Genomic DNA, 16,848 nt, shown 5'->3' on the forward strand with positions numbered 1-16,848 from the left:
TATGGGTGCCTGAGCCAGAAATGTCACAAAGGCTGCTCTGAATCTAGTTGAGCAACCTAGTATTCTATCCATGGGCTTCGTGTTAGCTAACTGATAACTTAGGTGAATACAAAAATCCTTGGTGTGGAAACTAGGCAGCCCTTTGTTCTGTTGACAAGTGCAACAGTTAAGGCTGTGTCTACACTTTGAGAGAAATTCTAATTTAAGGCAGTTAGCTCGATCGTCCCAATTGACTGTCTTCGCTGTAAATACCATTAGCTCGATTCAGGGACCACTAATATGGATAATATGATATCGTGGTGGGTGTAGTATAGGGTAGAGTTTAACAGTTCAAATGAAGGCTAGTGTTGACGTGCCATGTCTTTGAATTGAATTCATTAGCCTCCAAAAGCTGACTGGTGCTGCTGCACCTGGGGGCTCCCAGATCCCTGCCACTGGTGAGAGCCGGGAAACTGAACAGAACAGCAGCCCTGGTCAGCTTCCCAGCTCCTGCAAGTTCAGGGTACTGCTGCACTTGTCTCCCAGCTCCCTGCCACTCATGGAAGCTGGGAAACTGACCAACGCAGCACCTAGCTCCCTGCTGCATCCAGCTCCCCAAAGCCAGGTGCAACAGCACTGGTCAGTTCCCTGGCTTCCCCAAGCTGTGGGGACCTAGGAACCAGGCAGCAAGCTGACCACTGCCAGCAGTGGGGGTGTAGCAGAGCCCAGGGGGAGGGAACAAAATGCGGGGCTGAGGTAACTATGGGATAGGTTCCCAGAACATACTACTGCAACAGTTGATGTTTGGCCACCCTAGCGTGGCAGCACAAATTCAACTTTGTGTGGACTTTGTGGGAAGTGAGGATACTCAATTGAATTTATAAAACCCAGTTATAAATCTAATTTAATAAAATCAAATTTATGTGGTACCGTAGACATAGCCTGACTACAGCGGCTTAGTCTGTTCCAACAGAATGTGAGCACTCTTCCAACAGCTAGAATTTAAAGGTCCCTTCTATAATCTCCCAGATGCTATTGATGCAGAAATCAGGGCAGGCATGTGATATAACCCTCTGGCTGTGACTGACTAGGTTGGGATACACAGGATCTCACTTCAAAATCTGGAGAAAGAGCTTCTGGATATCAAGCTGGTGCCAGTGAAGAAGGCTCAGATACTAAAGATGGGTGCCTGGGAGATAATCTGTGGCTTTCCCCTAGATTATACTAGTTTCACTGGTACTCCGTAGCTGCTCAGTGAGGAGGTGAAGATGCTGGAGGGTGTATTAGCCCCTAGTATGAGGTGAGTCTCTGGAACCAGTGATGGCAATACAGAAAGTTTTAACTAGACACACACAGCCTCAAACACTTTAGCACAGCATGCCAATCCGGATGCTTCAGGAGCGGATTACAGCAGACCTGCAACGGGTTTTGGCATCAAGGAATGAAGTCGTCTATTTAGAGGTGCCTTTTTTTTTCCATACACCCTCCTGCATCTTTTGAAAAGCTTATCCGATTCGTCTTTGGAAGCCCCCGGTACTACGTCTGGTTTCCAGTGTGTCTTCATGGGTCCCAATGACAATTGTGCCTCTCAATAGCAGTAGACTGGAGGTGCACTACTGATGTTGACAAAGCCATAGGACCAATTCAGATGCCACATTTGTCACTCACATGAGCTTTCCACAAGTACTCAAGGCAACCAGGGGGTTACTATTAAGCAGTCTTGCTGCAAGAGTGGCAGAGCTTGAACTCCAGAGAACATGACATACATATCCAGTATCAGGACCAGCATCCAAGGAGGTTGCCAGAACTACATAGAATCCCAAGAACTTTTTTCGTTTTTTTTAAACTTGGCATGCTGTGTGTCTACAGGTGGTCTTTACTTGATATCTGTAAACAACTTCTGAAGTATCAACTGGGAGCTCTAACAGTAGGAAGGAACCAAAAGTGGTTTCCAGGGGCTTGACCCTTTATGCTGGTAAGTGTGTGAGAGAAAGAAGGTGCTCAGACTGATCTGAGTTGTCTTAAGGGTAAGAACTCCAGCTGTGCAGTGAAGCACCCAGACACCTCCTGTGCAAGGGACAAGTGCAATCTCTGAAAGAATGACACATTTAAGAGTGAGGGACTGAAAAGCTATGGTGCATGGATTTTTATTTGCTCCATCTCTGTATTGCTCAAGCTGTCAACAAGGCACTTTTCACTCTCTTGCTTTGTTTTAATACTGTGATACAGGCAGCAGTCTCGGTTGAAACAGCATTGAAAGTTCTCTCATTTCCCTGGATGAAAATTGCTGCCTCTTCTTCTTTATAGAAGGCTCTAGAACCAAACAAGGAGTTATTTTTTTCAGTGGAAAAAGAACCTGTAATGTCTTTATGGTCATATAACTTAGGCTTTCATGAAGGTTACCATGACTTGTGTATGGCTGGCTTATGTCTTTACATTTCAGGGCCTCGTTTATCAGCTTTTCCAGTTGCTTTTTATTGTACTTGTTTCTTGGCAAGTTCTTGGTACTCTCTTCCCCTTGAAAAGTCTGAGTAGCGTGCAATTTGCCATTACTCCTTTCTCCTTTAGTGCCATCTCTCATAGGAACACAACTGAAAGACTGTCTACAACAGATCGGAACCTTTTCTTTTCCTGAAACTGTCTCTCCAGCAGCATGTGTAGTTATTTTACAGTTAGGTTTTGATTGAACTTTATTAGACTTGGCTGTTTGAGTTAATTCTTTGTTGGTAGCTGGCACTATATCTATGTGCGGTAAGTGAGTGACTGTTTTTTTTGTCTTCTGTTTTTTAGACTTATTTTGGCCTTGGTAGCAGGTGAAAGAAGCATCTTTACCCCAGCCTTTTACCTGGAGGTACAAAAGCAAGTTAAATGTACATTAATATAAATGGATTTTGTAACAATAAAAAATAAAAAAACTAATAATTTAAGGCAGTAGATAAGTGCATTTGTGGTTCTGACCCTGATTTATAATTTTTCAAATCCTCTTTGGAGCCAAAGCGCCTGAAATTTATAAAGGATTTCTTCTCCCTTGACCCCTTCTGTGAAAGTTCTTTTCAGCTCTCCCTCCCAGTCCTAAATCTGCAGAAGAGACTACAGGCCTTTTCACTCTTTTGAGATCATGTTAAGAGAGGACTACTGTGCAAGTTTTGGTGCAGTTCTGGTGGGATGAGACTTTCACAGATTTCCACTTTTCAACATTTCTTAGCAGCCTGTAAAAGAAAAGCTTTTCTTTTCCAACCAAAGCAGCTTGAGAAGTTTAGTTTTGCAAAGGCTCACTGGAATTTTTCCTATCTGCCGTGAAATCTTCACCTATAACTGCAGTTGCCTAGGAAACTACATCTCAGAGGAACTCTTGTGGTGTTCCACACCTTAGCACAGTCTCCAAGTTCACCTACACAGCTACAATTCTGTTCTACTCTTTGGGCCAAATTCTGATCTCAGCCTTGCCCCCCAAAATCCCAGAACAACTTAGCAGAAGGCAATGGAGGAAAGGAAGGGTAATTCTATGATGGAAGAACCACATTCAGAGGCAAGAGACCTGGATTTTAGTATTGGGTCTACCATATGCTTACAATGTACAATATTTATAATAAAAAAGTGATTTTTTTTTTCAGTTGCAGGTAACTGACATTGGAATTTGGCCTACTGCGTCTGAAAAATGAGGGCTGTAAGGTAGCTGTAATCACTCTTAACATCTTAGTGACGAATTTTGCTATTTATAATTATACAAATAAGAAATTGTGCAGTTTTTTGCCTCTATACTGTTTGATGTCATTTGGAGGTTCACTTGACACATTTGACCTTTTCTTTCCCACTCAATTCTCTGACCAAAATGAAAGGTGCTAGTCAAATTCCATAGGTGTAGGGGAGTAATATGTTCTTTCCCTTTCTGATCCATTTACTTTGTTATTGTTGAGATTTTAAATATTTGTGATTGTTAATATTACTTGCAGTTCACCAACACTTCCATTAAAACATCTAATAAATTTATAAAATCCAAAATAGATGTGCAAGAATGGGGCAGGGAGGTGAATGTAAAACTATCATGAATACAGTAAGTACTTTTACTGCAAATGGATTACAAGGCCTTAAAAATCAAGTGTTCAAAAAAATTTACAGATATTTTAAAATTCATTCATCTAACATACCTCTGAAACTTAGATGTTGCAGAAGCAAGGCTCAGCTTTCTGCTGTATTGACTGCCTTTCTCCTATCATCTGTCAAATTATTTATTATCAGTTTTGCTGACATCCAGGTAATGCAAGTTTATTTACTACACTGAATGTGGAAGTTGTGACTTTCTCCTACCGTAATGGGCCACTTTCTCTTTGAAGTGTCAGTGTGTTCAAGTGTCAGTCACCACCTTCCCTTTTCTCAGAAGTGTTAGTAATTTCAGATGCTTATATAATGTTCAAATATCACTACCTAGTGAATAGTGAACATATTACTGAGCCTGGAAAGGAGATGTTTGGACCGATTTGCTCTTTCTACATGTTTTGGTTATTTACAAGGACAATCCCAATGAACAATCCCAACTAAATCATCCCAGCCAGGGCTTTGTCAAGCTGGACTTTAAAAACCTGTAGGGATAAATAGTATATAACACCAACAGACACAAGTTGCCAGCATCAGTGATTGAACCTGTGATCATAGGGGTATTCTACCACCTCTCTTGGTAACACATTCCAGTGCTTCACCACCCTCCAAGTTGAACCTCTCTTGTCTGGCAACATCTGTAATCCTGTATGACTTTAGTTAGGTGGATGGCCTTTTATCCAAGGTGTGGCCAAGTTCCCCAGGGTCCCATAAAGTTTGTTTCCATACACCAGCCCTGGCTCTCAGTGTTCTGTGCTGTTATTTAGCTGAAATGTCTTCTAAGAATCCAGTAAGCTATGGAAGTGTTGGTAATGCTCCTAAAAAATATTGACCTCCTATGATCCAGCCAATTCTCTCATTGAGGACTGGTCAGATCCTGGAGGTGCTGGATTAGAGAGGTTCAACTTGTAGTGAAAATGCATTTTTTAAATATCCAACTTAGACCTCTCACACTGCAACCTGAAACCATTGTTCCTCATTCTGTCATATGTCTAACTGAGAACAGCTTCTCTCCATCTTCTTCAGACTCCCCTACTTCAGATGGTTGAAGGCTGCTATCAAATCCCTGCTCACTATTCTGTAGACTAAATAAGCCCAGATCCCTCAGCCTCACCTCATAAGTCATGTGCGCCAGACCCCAATCATTTTTGTTGCCCTTCGTTGGACCCTCTTCAATGCATCCACATCCTTTCTGTAATGGGGGCCCAGAACTGGATGCAATACTCCAGATGTGACCTCACTGCTGAAGAAAAGGGAATACTCACTTCCCTAGATCTGCTGGCAATGCTCTTGCTAATGCAACCCTATATGCCATTAGCTGTCTTGGCTGCAAGGGCACACTGTTTACTCACATCCAGCTTCTCATCCACTGTAATCCCGTGTCCTTTTCTGCTGAACTGCTGCTTAACCAGTTGGTTCCAGCCTGTATCAGGGATTCTTCAGTCTCAGGTGGAGGACACTGCACTTATCCTTGTTAAACCTCACTAGATTTCTTTTGCCCAATCCCCCAATTTGTCTAGATCACTCTGGACCCTATCCCTGCTTTCCAACATATCTGCCTCTCCCATTAGTTTAGTGATACCTGCAAAATTATTGAGGGAGCAATCCCTCCCCTTATCCAGGTCATTAATGAAGATGTTGAATAAAGCCACCCCTAGAACTGACCCTTGGGGCACTCCACTTGATATTTTGAGCTGCTGAGCACTACTCATTGAGCCCAATGATGTAGCTAGCTGTCTATCCACCTTACATTCCATTTATCCAGTCTATACTACTTTATGGGAGACTGTATAAAAGGCTTTTCTAAAGTCAAGGTATTTCATGTCCACTGCCTTCCCCGTATACACAGAGCCAGTTACTTTGTTATAGAAGGCAATCGGGTTGGATAGGCATGAGTTGCCCTTGGTGAATTCATGTTGATCATTCCTGATAATTTTCCTCTCTTCCAAGTGCTTCAAAATGGATTTGCTGTGGATTCCCTCCATGATTTTGCTGGGGACTGAGGCAAAGCTGACCAGTCTGTAATTCCCCAAATTATCCTTCTCTTTTTAAAAGATGGGCAATTGTCTAGGACCTCTCCACAAACACCACAAATTTTCAAATATAATGGCCACAGGCTCTACAATCACATCAGCCAACTTCCTCTGCACCCTTGGGTGCATTAGAGACAGCCCCAAGGATTTATGTATGTCCAGCTTTTCTAAACAGTTCTTAACCCTGTTCTTTCCCCACAAAGGCTACATCTATACTAGTGAGTTCTTTTGAAAAAGCCCAGGCTCTTTCAAAAAGTTCCACGGAGCGTCTACACACAAAATGCGTTCTTTAGATATTAAATAGGAAGAACATGGTACTTTTTCTGGGGCTCCTCTTCTGCTCCCAGATGAGGAAGAGCTCCTTTTGCTAAGAGAGTTTAAGAAAAAAATGTGTAGATGCCCTGCAGACTTTTGTTTGTTTGTTTTGTTTTTTGGTGTTTTTTTTTAAAAGCAGTCCCCATGGCACTGGATTTTTCTATCCGCAGCATTTTCTGGCCCATTCTTTTGAAAGAGTGGCCAGGGTATAGCCACTCTGTTGAAAGAGCAGATTGATTTTTCGATCTGCTTTTTTTATGCATGGTCATGATCTTTTAGAAGAAGTTTTTTCAGAAGAGATCTTCCAAAAGAACTTCTTTCAAAGGACTGCTTTAGTGTAGCATGGCCTGAGGGTTGCTCACCTGTTTCCAAAACTGTGCTGCTCAGTGCAGCAGTCTGGGAGCTGACCATGTGTGTGAAGAGAGGGGCAGAAAAAAGCATTGAGTACTTTCGCTTTTCCCACACTATCAACAGATTACCACACATTCAGTAAAGGTTCCACACCTTCCGTTACCAGCTTATTGTTAACATGCCTGTAGAAACCTTTCTTACACCTTGCACATCCCTTGCTAGCTCCAATGCCAATTACACTTTGGCCTTCCTGATTACAAGCTTGACTGCTCAAGAAATATATGTATACTCTTAGTCATCTGTCCAACTTTTCACTTCTTGTAAGCTTCCTTTTGTGTTTAAGCTCCACAAAGATTTTACTATTAAGCCAAGCTGGTCACCTACCATATTCGCTTTTCTTACTGCACATTGGATGGTTTGTTCCTGTGCTTTCAATAAGGCTTCTTTAAAATAAAGCCAGGTCAGCTGGATTCCTTTCTCCCTCATGTTAGCATCCCGGGGAACCACACCCATCAGTTCCCTGTGGGAGTCAAAGTCCACTTTTCTGATAGTTGAATTCAGTGGTATGGTATAAATCAGTAGGGAGTTTACTGCCACTGCTACTTTTTAATAAAGACCATAGAAATAACATCTGCCTTATGTGTTGTCCCCCTAGCAAAAGTGTTTCTATCTAAAAGCACCAGCAAGAACAGATACAGATCTACAGGACATATTTTGAAAAAAGATTTAGGCTATTCTGAAATGGATGATGGAAGGAGAAAACTGACTTACCACGTCTACGCTGACAGATTATCAGACATGTGTAACTGTAGTACTCTGATAGAACTGCATAGTTAAGACTGACCCTGGATAACGTTCTGTCTTTTTTACTGCCTTGATTCTTGTGAACAAAATATATATTTCCTCTACAAAACAATGTTTTGCATTTACAGCCAGTTCTGTTTTTGAATAACAGCATAATCTAATTCCTGTTTTAAAAATTTTTTTTCTACTTGGCGCTCTCATGCTATCTTGCTACAGTAATTGTAAACTAAAGTTATACTAAAAAAGCACTCAGTTCTTCTACAGTATTATGCCATATGTACCATGAAATCCATTATTTCACAGCATTAAGAAAGAAGAGTTTGTTTTCACTATCCTGGCTGGATTTCTATTTAAATGGCTTTTCTTTAGCTTTCACATATACCAAGTCCCTAGAAGTAAACATGCACAACCACATATCAGATATCTTCAGTGCTAGGCCACTATAAAATGAACTTTTCTAAATGTTTAAAGAAAGGTTAGGAAGGAATCTTACTTTGAAAATACAGGGTCAAATTCAACAGCCATTATTCAGACTAAAGCCTCATTGAAATAAACACCAGGTTTCATAAGGTATGATAGTTCTACAATTTTTCTCCAATACACTCAGCCAAAGCTGAGCTACCAAACTAATGATTGTGCTCCCATTTGAGGATGACCCTACTACCCTGACCCAAACTCTCAAATAACAGAAGTATGTATTCTCTAAATTTATCACAGGGTGATTTCTTGATTTAGCTTTTTAAAATAAAAAGTCCTTTCTTTTCTTAGCTTTCACTTCTAGTTACTGCCTAGGAAAGCTTCCTCTCTTTGGTTCTAAAGCAGATGCATATATAAGTGAATAAATAGTTAATATGTAGAATTTGTAAACTTGCTTTGAAAGTAAAATACAGACTGAACCTCTCTAATCCAGAACTCCCTCATCTGGTAACCGGACAACTACTTATCATGCATGTGACAAGTCTCCCATGGTCCCATGAAGTTTGTTTACAACCACCAGTCCTAGCTCTGAGTCTTCTGTGCTGTTATTTAGCTGAATTTACCCCTAAATATCTTATAAGAACCCAGTAAGTAGCAGAAGTGTTGGCAATGTACTAGAAAATATTGACCTCCTGTCATCTAGCAAATTGTCTTGGCTGGCACCAGTCAGGTCTTCAGGGTGCTGGACGAGAGAGGTTCAACTTGTACTATACAAGTTAAATTCAAAATTAAATCTCATATGTTGACTGATTCTCTGAAACTTAAACCAGCCAGATGGATCTGGTATAAGAGCTGAACATATTTGGGAATCTTACTAGTACTTCCAAGTTACTGTTATATGCATTAAGAAGCGGGAGTGAATAAAATGGTAGCAGCCAGTCACAGAAAATCTGTCTCTACTGAGCAACATGCAGGCATTGTGGATAATTTTTATTTAACCTATCCTAAATTGTAAATGCAAATGTAACCTGTGTCTTATGGAGGAAATTGTGACAGCTAATTCATGACAATGACATGTACATTGAAACGTCAAAACTTGGTAAAGTCCCTGTTTACTAATACCTACCTTAACAAACATGAAAACGAAACAGAGAAGCAACATGCACAAAAACCTAATATTTCAACCACTGACAACAAACATAACGCAATATTCTACCACATCACTGTGAGGGAATTGCTGTTCCCCTGACCACTTGAGTAGTTCTGCTAGTCCCAGTTTCACAAAGCTTTTAAGCAACTACTTCAGCCCCATAGATCTGAAACTGATGCACATAATTTAAATAAAGAACATTCTTAAGGGATTTGCTGAATACAAATGGACTCAAGTTTGTGCTAAAACCCATTTTGGGGCCAGGACCTGCATGACCAAACTTAGACATTGTCTGCATGAACAATGAAGACTATGGTAAACTGGGATGTGAGTCTAGTCTATACTAATCTGTCATATCTTAACTTTCTGTGTGCACCCTACTGATATGCATCAACAAATTGGCACGTTCAGCTAAGGAAAACCCACTATCAATTGTTACACATACCAGAAAGGTACACATGGACAGTTAGAGCAGGCCAGACTGGTGTGAGGTAGTCACGCCCCAATTTGCCACTGTCTAATTGTCCATTTGGACAAAACCTCAAAAGCTGCACATGAATGAGGTGAATGCACTTAGTTCTAGCAGAACCTTAAATAAATTAATGTGGGGCAATGGGGAATTGGCACACCATATATCATAGACAGAGACAGTTAATCTATGAACTGGAAATAATCTACCTGGAAGTAATGCACAGTATTAAACTGATACATAGAAGTAACACCCATGGAAATTAACAAATGGCCAGTCTGCTCAGAAGGAGCACAAGTAAAATGCATCTTCAATCCTTTTTTCATACACAAACAAATAGAAGAAAATGACATGAAGTTGCACTGTAAAAGTGTTAAGTCAGTCTAGAAGACATTGCTGTTATTGCAACATGGCTGACCGTTAAGGAAGGGAATAGTCCAGGAAGCAGTTGCACCACCTGTGTTTTTGACTCATTTCCTGAGAGACTTCTGCTTTTGATACTGTTGGTGAAAGGACCTCTGATCTCATCACAGTTTAAGTACTGTACTCCTTTTGTATGCAGAAACTGCATGTTAGCAAGATGACTGTTCTTTCTCAAAGCAACACTATTAGAAGTGTGTGTATTTTTACTATCTGGCCAAAGAGCACAGGGCCAGTGTAACTGGTCAGGGCCTCCTTGCAGGAATGATGCTTTTGGCAGCCTTGGGACAAAGGATGATGGTTTGTGAGTTTGTTTCTCCTTAACTGCATCATGAATGATACAATCAATTTCTTTTTCACTCTTTTGTTCTGTTGTTTTAGTACCTTTACTGCTGGAAGCAGTCTCAGCTGAAGTAGGATTGAGCATTTTTTCATTTGCCTGAGAGAGAACTGCATTATTCGTCTTTAAAGAAGGATCTGCGCTATCTTTTGGAGTTGCATCTTTCACAGGTGGCAATACCAGCAAAGACTTTTCGTTTGAAGATTCAGAGCTATCTGGAGCAGGCAGGGTAGGCTCAGTGGTCTTCACAACTTTACACTTCAGGGTTTCTGGGTTTTTCATTTTTTCTGGGTGCCATATACTGTATTCCTTTACTGGCAAACTTTTCTTTTCACCTTGAAATGTCTCGATGGAGTGTAACTTGCCATTACAGCCTTCTCTCTTACTATTATCTGTTGTAGCAGAACTGAAAGACTTGCTAGAGTGGAGTGGAAACTCTTTCTTTTCTGAAATGGCATCACTTGTAGCAAGAGTGCTTAGTTTACAATCAGATTTTGATTGACCTCTTATAGTCTTGGTCTCTTGGTTCACACTTCTGTCATTCTGTACCATGTCTACACAAAACAGGCAACTGTTAACGGGTTCATTTGCCCTTGCCTTCTTGGCTTGCTTTTGCAACTGAAGGCAAGCAAATGGAGCAGCATTACCCCAGCCTTGTACCTGGGAACAGAGAAATATGTTAAATCTAAATATTACTTGTTTCTACACATGAAGAAAAATGAACTTCATACAAATGCAACAGAAGTCATGATTAACTAATTACATTCATGTTAATTAGATGTACTGTTTGGGCCAAGTTATCAAGTAGTGTTTTATTCTTAGTCAAGCCCTTTTAAAACTGCATTCGAAAAAAGTTTGATATTAACAGGGAAAACAGTAGCCTCCATAGATGTTTATGCTTGCAGTGCTGTTTTACAGTCCCGGACTGCAAAACTCAGAGGTGATATCTTAAGACCATGAAAAATTCAATTTGTTGTATATTATCTTTGAAGAAAAACGTGGTTCTTCAAAAGTCTTGGATTAGAGAGCGTTATACTTTTCTTTAGTTTCCACTTCTTTCCTAAAACGAATACAGAACAGAATTGGGATATTTCTTTTATGATCCATATATAAAACAACTGCACTTCTGGTGCTATTTCAATCAAAACAACATATCTGCCACTACTGACAACTAGAATGACCAGGAATGGATTTTACTTAGCTTTTCATTAATTAGTATCAATCGCATGGAGATTTCAGCAGCACAAACTTCCAGCTGAGGGGAGAAAACCACATCACCTGCTATTGACTGCTTGAAATTCAGAGCTCGAACACTGAAATACCATTTTATAAAATCCCTCTACAGAACTCCACACTAGGCTGCTTTCCTCTGTACAATTTAATGGGGAAAATTAAGACAGATTCTTACCAAATATAAGTAGTGACCCTATATTAGAAATAGAAACAGGACCCCAAAAGAGCAGCACATACATAGAAGTGATTTTGCATCTCATCTGTGAGAAAAGTTTTTAGTGCTACAGTCCAAAATACAAAAAAATAAGAAAGACTTACTCATGAGGAAACCCTTTACATTAAAAAGCAATGAATGTAAAGAGACATGAATCTGAATGGGATCTGATCTGGAAGTCATCCTCAAAGGTCACCTATCTGCTCAGGCCACACACTCAATTTATGCAGCCAAATGCCTATCTTCCCTGGCTTATGAATCACTGTGGGGCTGAAGCAAAAAGATAAGCACCTGGATACCTAGAGTGGATCACCAGGGCACATGCCCCAGACTATGAACTTTAGCACTTAAGTTTTACAGTGAAAAGTTACACCAACTGTGTTTAGGTATCTACAGTGTAGTTTTTCAAACTTTTTTCATCTGAGGACCCCTGAGAGTTTTCCACTGGAGGTGTAGGCCCATTTAGAAGTTCAAGCTGTGGCCTATGCACCCCATAGCATCAAAGTCTTAGACTGAAAACTGACTGATCAGAATTCAGTTCTAAATGTGCTCACCTCAGCACTTGATGCATCGTGAGAAAGATGTTCATAGTTTAGCATTGTGTGATAACACATCCAGGTTTTGACCTGTAGCGGGGGGGCATTCATATAATTTTGGTCATAAGAAGAGAATGCCTTTGCTTGGATCTGAAATTTTAATTTCATGGTCACCTGTCACAGACCCTGAGACAGTCAGTGGTTTGAAAACCACTAGGCTCCAGGGTTAGGTGACAGCCAAGTGGGAACTCCACTGAGTGCAGGGAGTTACAGTCACACAGGATTTAGGCACCTAAGCTGCTTAGTAGATTGTACATTAAAGATTTAGAAAGTCTAAACCTTTCAGTTATTTCAACAAGTACCAGAGAAGTAAGACTTGGACCTGGAAATATTTACTCACATTAATAAGTTACAACAAAATTGATCATATTATCCAACACCATGGGTGCGTCTACACTTGCATTCCTCTTTTGAAAGGGGTATGCAAATGAGGGAAATCAAATACAAATGAGGTACATATTTGCATATTTGGCATCTCATTTGCATATTCTTATTTTGAAAGAGCTTCTTTCAAAAGAAGAAAACCAGTGTAGACACTGCTCTTTTGAAAGTAAACCCCATCTTCCAAATAATCCTGCCTATTAAATGAAGCTTTATATTAAATCCTTCCTATTAAATGATGCTTTTATGAAGGATTCTTTGGAAGACGGCGTTTACTTTCAAAAAAGCAGCGTCTACACTGGTTTACTTCTTTCAAAAGAAGCACTTTTGAAATATGCAAATGAGGTGTCAGATATGCAAATCTGTACCTCACTTGCATTTTTGATATACTCCATTTGCATACCTCTTTCAAAAGAGGAATGCAAATGTAGACACAGCCCATGTGTCTTATGTAAAAACAGGTTTCAAGAAACCAGTGTAGACAACCGCATCAGACTGGGGCAGGGAGGTGGGGGAAGAGTGGAGATAAGTTGAACACAAGAATGTCTTTGGTGTGTGGCCTCACTTAATATTGGCTAAAACACAATTATCAGTTCTTTTGCACCTTCTCAGTCCCAACAAAACAGGGTTACCATATTTCAGTTTCTCAAAAACAAGACATCTGGGAAGGCGGAACCTGGAGGGGGACAGTTTTGAGGGAGCTGTTGGGAGGGAGCAGGGTATCTGCCATGTGGTATTCACTGTATACTGGGGCAGAGTTGCTCCCTGTCATGGTGTTAGGACCACTAGCATAAGCTCAAGATGCACCGACAGCCATCAGTCAGCACTGCCCTGTGGGATCCTCTCCCCAGGCCTGGGTGGACAGGATTCATCAGCTTTCGCTGCAGGGGAATGGACCAAACACCTGCTGATGCAGGGGATGGGCCAACCAGGAGGTAGAACAATCAGGACTCTGAGTTGCAGCCCTTGCTCCAAAAAACACCCAGATCTCTCCTGTTATTTGAAAAATCCACCCACATAGAGGCTCATAAAAGAGACAATACATAGGAAAACCTGGACATATGGCAACTGTACTCTAGAATGACAAGATCTAAGCCCATTGTCTTGTGTCATTCAGAAAAATCCATTAACTACTAAAACCAAGCCATTTCCCTATTCTATATAAGTAATCTAGCCCCATAGTTGAATTATGTATTACTAGTCTGATATAATGGATAATATACCCCAAACCTAAGGATAACCAATCCTTCAAAATCTTAATCACTTTTTCTTTAAGAGTCCAATCTGTCTTGTAAGTAAAAAGGTGAAAAACAACTAATTCAGATTATTTCAAACAAACATGAATACCATTTGCACTCACAATTGTAGCTATAAGGAACCTGAAGCTTTAGTGAGGTTTTTAGGTATTCCATATGTTTATGCTACAAGACAGCAACAAAGATAAAAATTGCGAGTTGTACATCCACTTTACCAAGTTTGAAGGAACTACAAGAAGATGACCAATCCTTTATACTAAAGCAAAAATGAAGTATCTTGATTTCCAAAACGTGTCTTGTTTGTAATTGGATCAAAGAATCATTTGCAGCTTTGTTTGTTATCTATAGGTGAATGATTATACACTGAAAAAAATTGATGATTGTGCTTCAATCTTACTACACATACTAAATGAAGAACAGACTATTCCATTTTCTTTTTGTTTTTCTGGATGAAGAGCATATCATTTTACCCTAAACTATAATTAAAAGCTCTGACATGTTTCCTTCCTTTTCCCAACCCCCCCACAGGCAGCAGTATCTGTTCCTTGATTTGTAAGAAATTAAATCTCTACCATTAGTTTAATAATAAAACTCTAAATAATATTTTCAGTATGTTCTTAAAGCTACTTCAGAGCTTTTTTAAGCAGCTCCCAGCAACTATGGTAAAGCTCCTAGCTTTTTGGGTTTTTAAACATTTGTAGTGTTAAATATTTGTTATGGTTTTTCCCATTCTCAACTTTGACTCTGGCTGAGGCTTTTTTTTTTTTGTTAATACCTGGTATCAAAACAAACGATTTTTAAAATAAAAATTTTTAGCAAATGTTTCAAAACTGCATCCGAATTTTTCTTTCTTTTTTTTGCTATTAAGATGTTTTTTCAACATGTAACTTACAGCTTCCTCCCATCCAGTCCTGATGACATATTCCAGGGACCTTTCATCTTGTTCAAATACATTTTTGCTGATGTTAAGAAGAGTATAAACCTGATTCCTCTCTCTCCTCTCATTTGGGTAGATACATTGCCACTGGCTTTCTCCTTTCTCGCTGGTAACGTTTTTTTCTAAATCTAGTTCTTTCTTCTTGGAGGACTTCATCATGGTTCCAATGCCCCACGCTTATATACTCTTTAAAGCTGCAATAAGATGTCTTAAATAATCAACCTGGCAATTACTGTTCATATATCCTTATTTTAATGCAATGGGTTTACAGCTGCTGCTGAAACACTGACCTCCCTGTAACTCGACCTCACATGGAGATGGAGATGGGATGTGGGTGTGTATTTTTAAACTAAACTTGAGTGTGTTTTATCTGTCCCGCAACTTAAGCTGCTCTTTGAGCCACTTCCCAAGCCCCTTTCCACGTGCCTTCCCTCCTCTCAGTTGCCTTCAAACCGCAGCCCCCACCTTCCCAAGCTTCTCCTTGTCCCCCAGTCCTCATCTACACCTCTTCGTCCCCCCAATCCCCAGCCTCCCCCTCCCCCTCATTCCCCCAACCCCCAGCCTCTTCCCCCCTCGCCCCCATCCCCAGGCTCTCCCCTCCCCTCGAGCTGCCGCCCTCACTTGTCGGTCCCGGGGCGGCGGGGAGATGGAGCTGTACAGGCGTCGATGCCGCTGTTGTTCGCAGCCTCCTCCCACCCGAAGCCGTTACCCGGGGCAACCGGACCGGCCGTGGGAGGGGGCAGTGGCGGCAGCGAGCGCATGCGCAGTGGGGTCGCAGGTGCGCCATAAACAACCGTGGGGAGGGGCGAGAGAGAAGGCCTCGGGGGGGCGCTAAGGGGGAGGCAGGAGGGCTGGAGCGGCTGAGGGAAAGGTGGGAGGAGGGACTAGAGGGGTGAGGGAGAAGGGAACCAGGGGGAGGTGGTGCGAGGGGAGGGCTGAGGGAACGGGCAGAGGCAGGGGCAGGCTGGAGCGGTGAGGAAGCGGAGGGGGGGCAGAGGAAGGCAGTGTTAGGCCGAGGGCTGGAGTAGGTAGAAGGACTGAGGGAGGAGGTGGTGGAGGGGTTAAGAGCAGGAGAACAAAGGGGGAGGCAGCATTGGGAGGAGCCATTTAGGGCTACGCTGGAAGCTTGGAACTACCCTGATCTCCTTGAGTCTTCACAGCCACCCCAGAAAGGGCCAAAGTCTTTGCTGAGGTGTTACCATGGCCTGTCAAAGCTAGGGTTGTACCACCAGCCCCTCATGCTCCAGGGCAAAGATCTCATCCATTCTGCGGGTCATGGTTACTAATTTATGCTGCAGGACGGGCAGCTGCACAGATGCCCCCGCGGGTGACATGTCACCTCACCCCAGCAGAGGGTTGACTCAGGCTGTTATTACAGAGGGAAGAAGTTTTAGCAAATATAAATGCTGCACTGAAGGACAATGGGCAAAATCCCACATATCAGGCAAAGGACACTTTGAAAACTTCTTAAAATGAGGATCTAGGGATGAAGTCTCCCCTTCCCAATAAGTGAGATTTGGAAGGCTGCCCAGAATTATGTTTGTTTTTTGGTAGGGGAGATGTTTGCAACAATATCCCACTGTTGTCTCATATTTAGTTTTTGGTTCACTATGACCCCTAGATTCCTTCCTGGAGTACTCCTTTCTAGCCATTTTCAATTTTATATGCATGAAACTTGTACTTATTGATTTTCATCCTGTATACCTCAGAACATTTTTCTACTTTGTCCAGATCATTTTGAATTATAATCCTATCCTCTAAATCACTTGCTATCCCTCCCAGCTTGGTATCCTCCTCAACCTTTATAAGCATAATCGCTATGCCATTATCTAAATTGTCGATGATATTGAACAGAACT

The 16,848-nt window shown here is 41.3% G+C and overlaps 1 protein-coding gene across 2 annotated transcripts; it reads right to left on the reverse strand.

The window, feature by feature from the left end:
* Positions 1-2,786: 2,786 nt before the first annotated feature.
* On the reverse strand, positions 2,787-15,699 carry C14H16orf46 (chromosome 14 C16orf46 homolog). 2 transcript variants are annotated; one of them, XM_075008317.1, is made up of 4 exons: positions 15,612-15,699; positions 14,946-15,184; positions 10,418-11,033; positions 2,787-2,824 (listed from the first exon to the last, which is right to left on the reverse strand). In XM_075008317.1, exons 2-4 carry the CDS (start codon positions 15,147-15,149, stop codon positions 2,808-2,810), a joined length of 837 nt encoding a protein of 278 aa, XP_074864418.1. In that variant the 5' UTR covers positions 15,150-15,184; positions 15,612-15,699; the 3' UTR covers positions 2,787-2,807. The 2 variants fall into 2 exon arrangements, with proteins under 2 accessions (XP_074864418.1, XP_074864417.1); XM_075008316.1 differs by lacking the exon at positions 2,787-2,824 and having other exon boundaries at positions 8,911-11,033.
* Between the last annotated feature and the right edge of the window lie 1,149 nt (positions 15,700-16,848).

This window comes from Carettochelys insculpta, chromosome 14 (assembly GCF_033958435.1).
Source record: "Carettochelys insculpta isolate YL-2023 chromosome 14, ASM3395843v1, whole genome shotgun sequence".
In the NCBI taxonomy this organism is placed as follows: Eukaryota; Metazoa; Chordata; order Testudines; family Carettochelyidae; genus Carettochelys; species Carettochelys insculpta.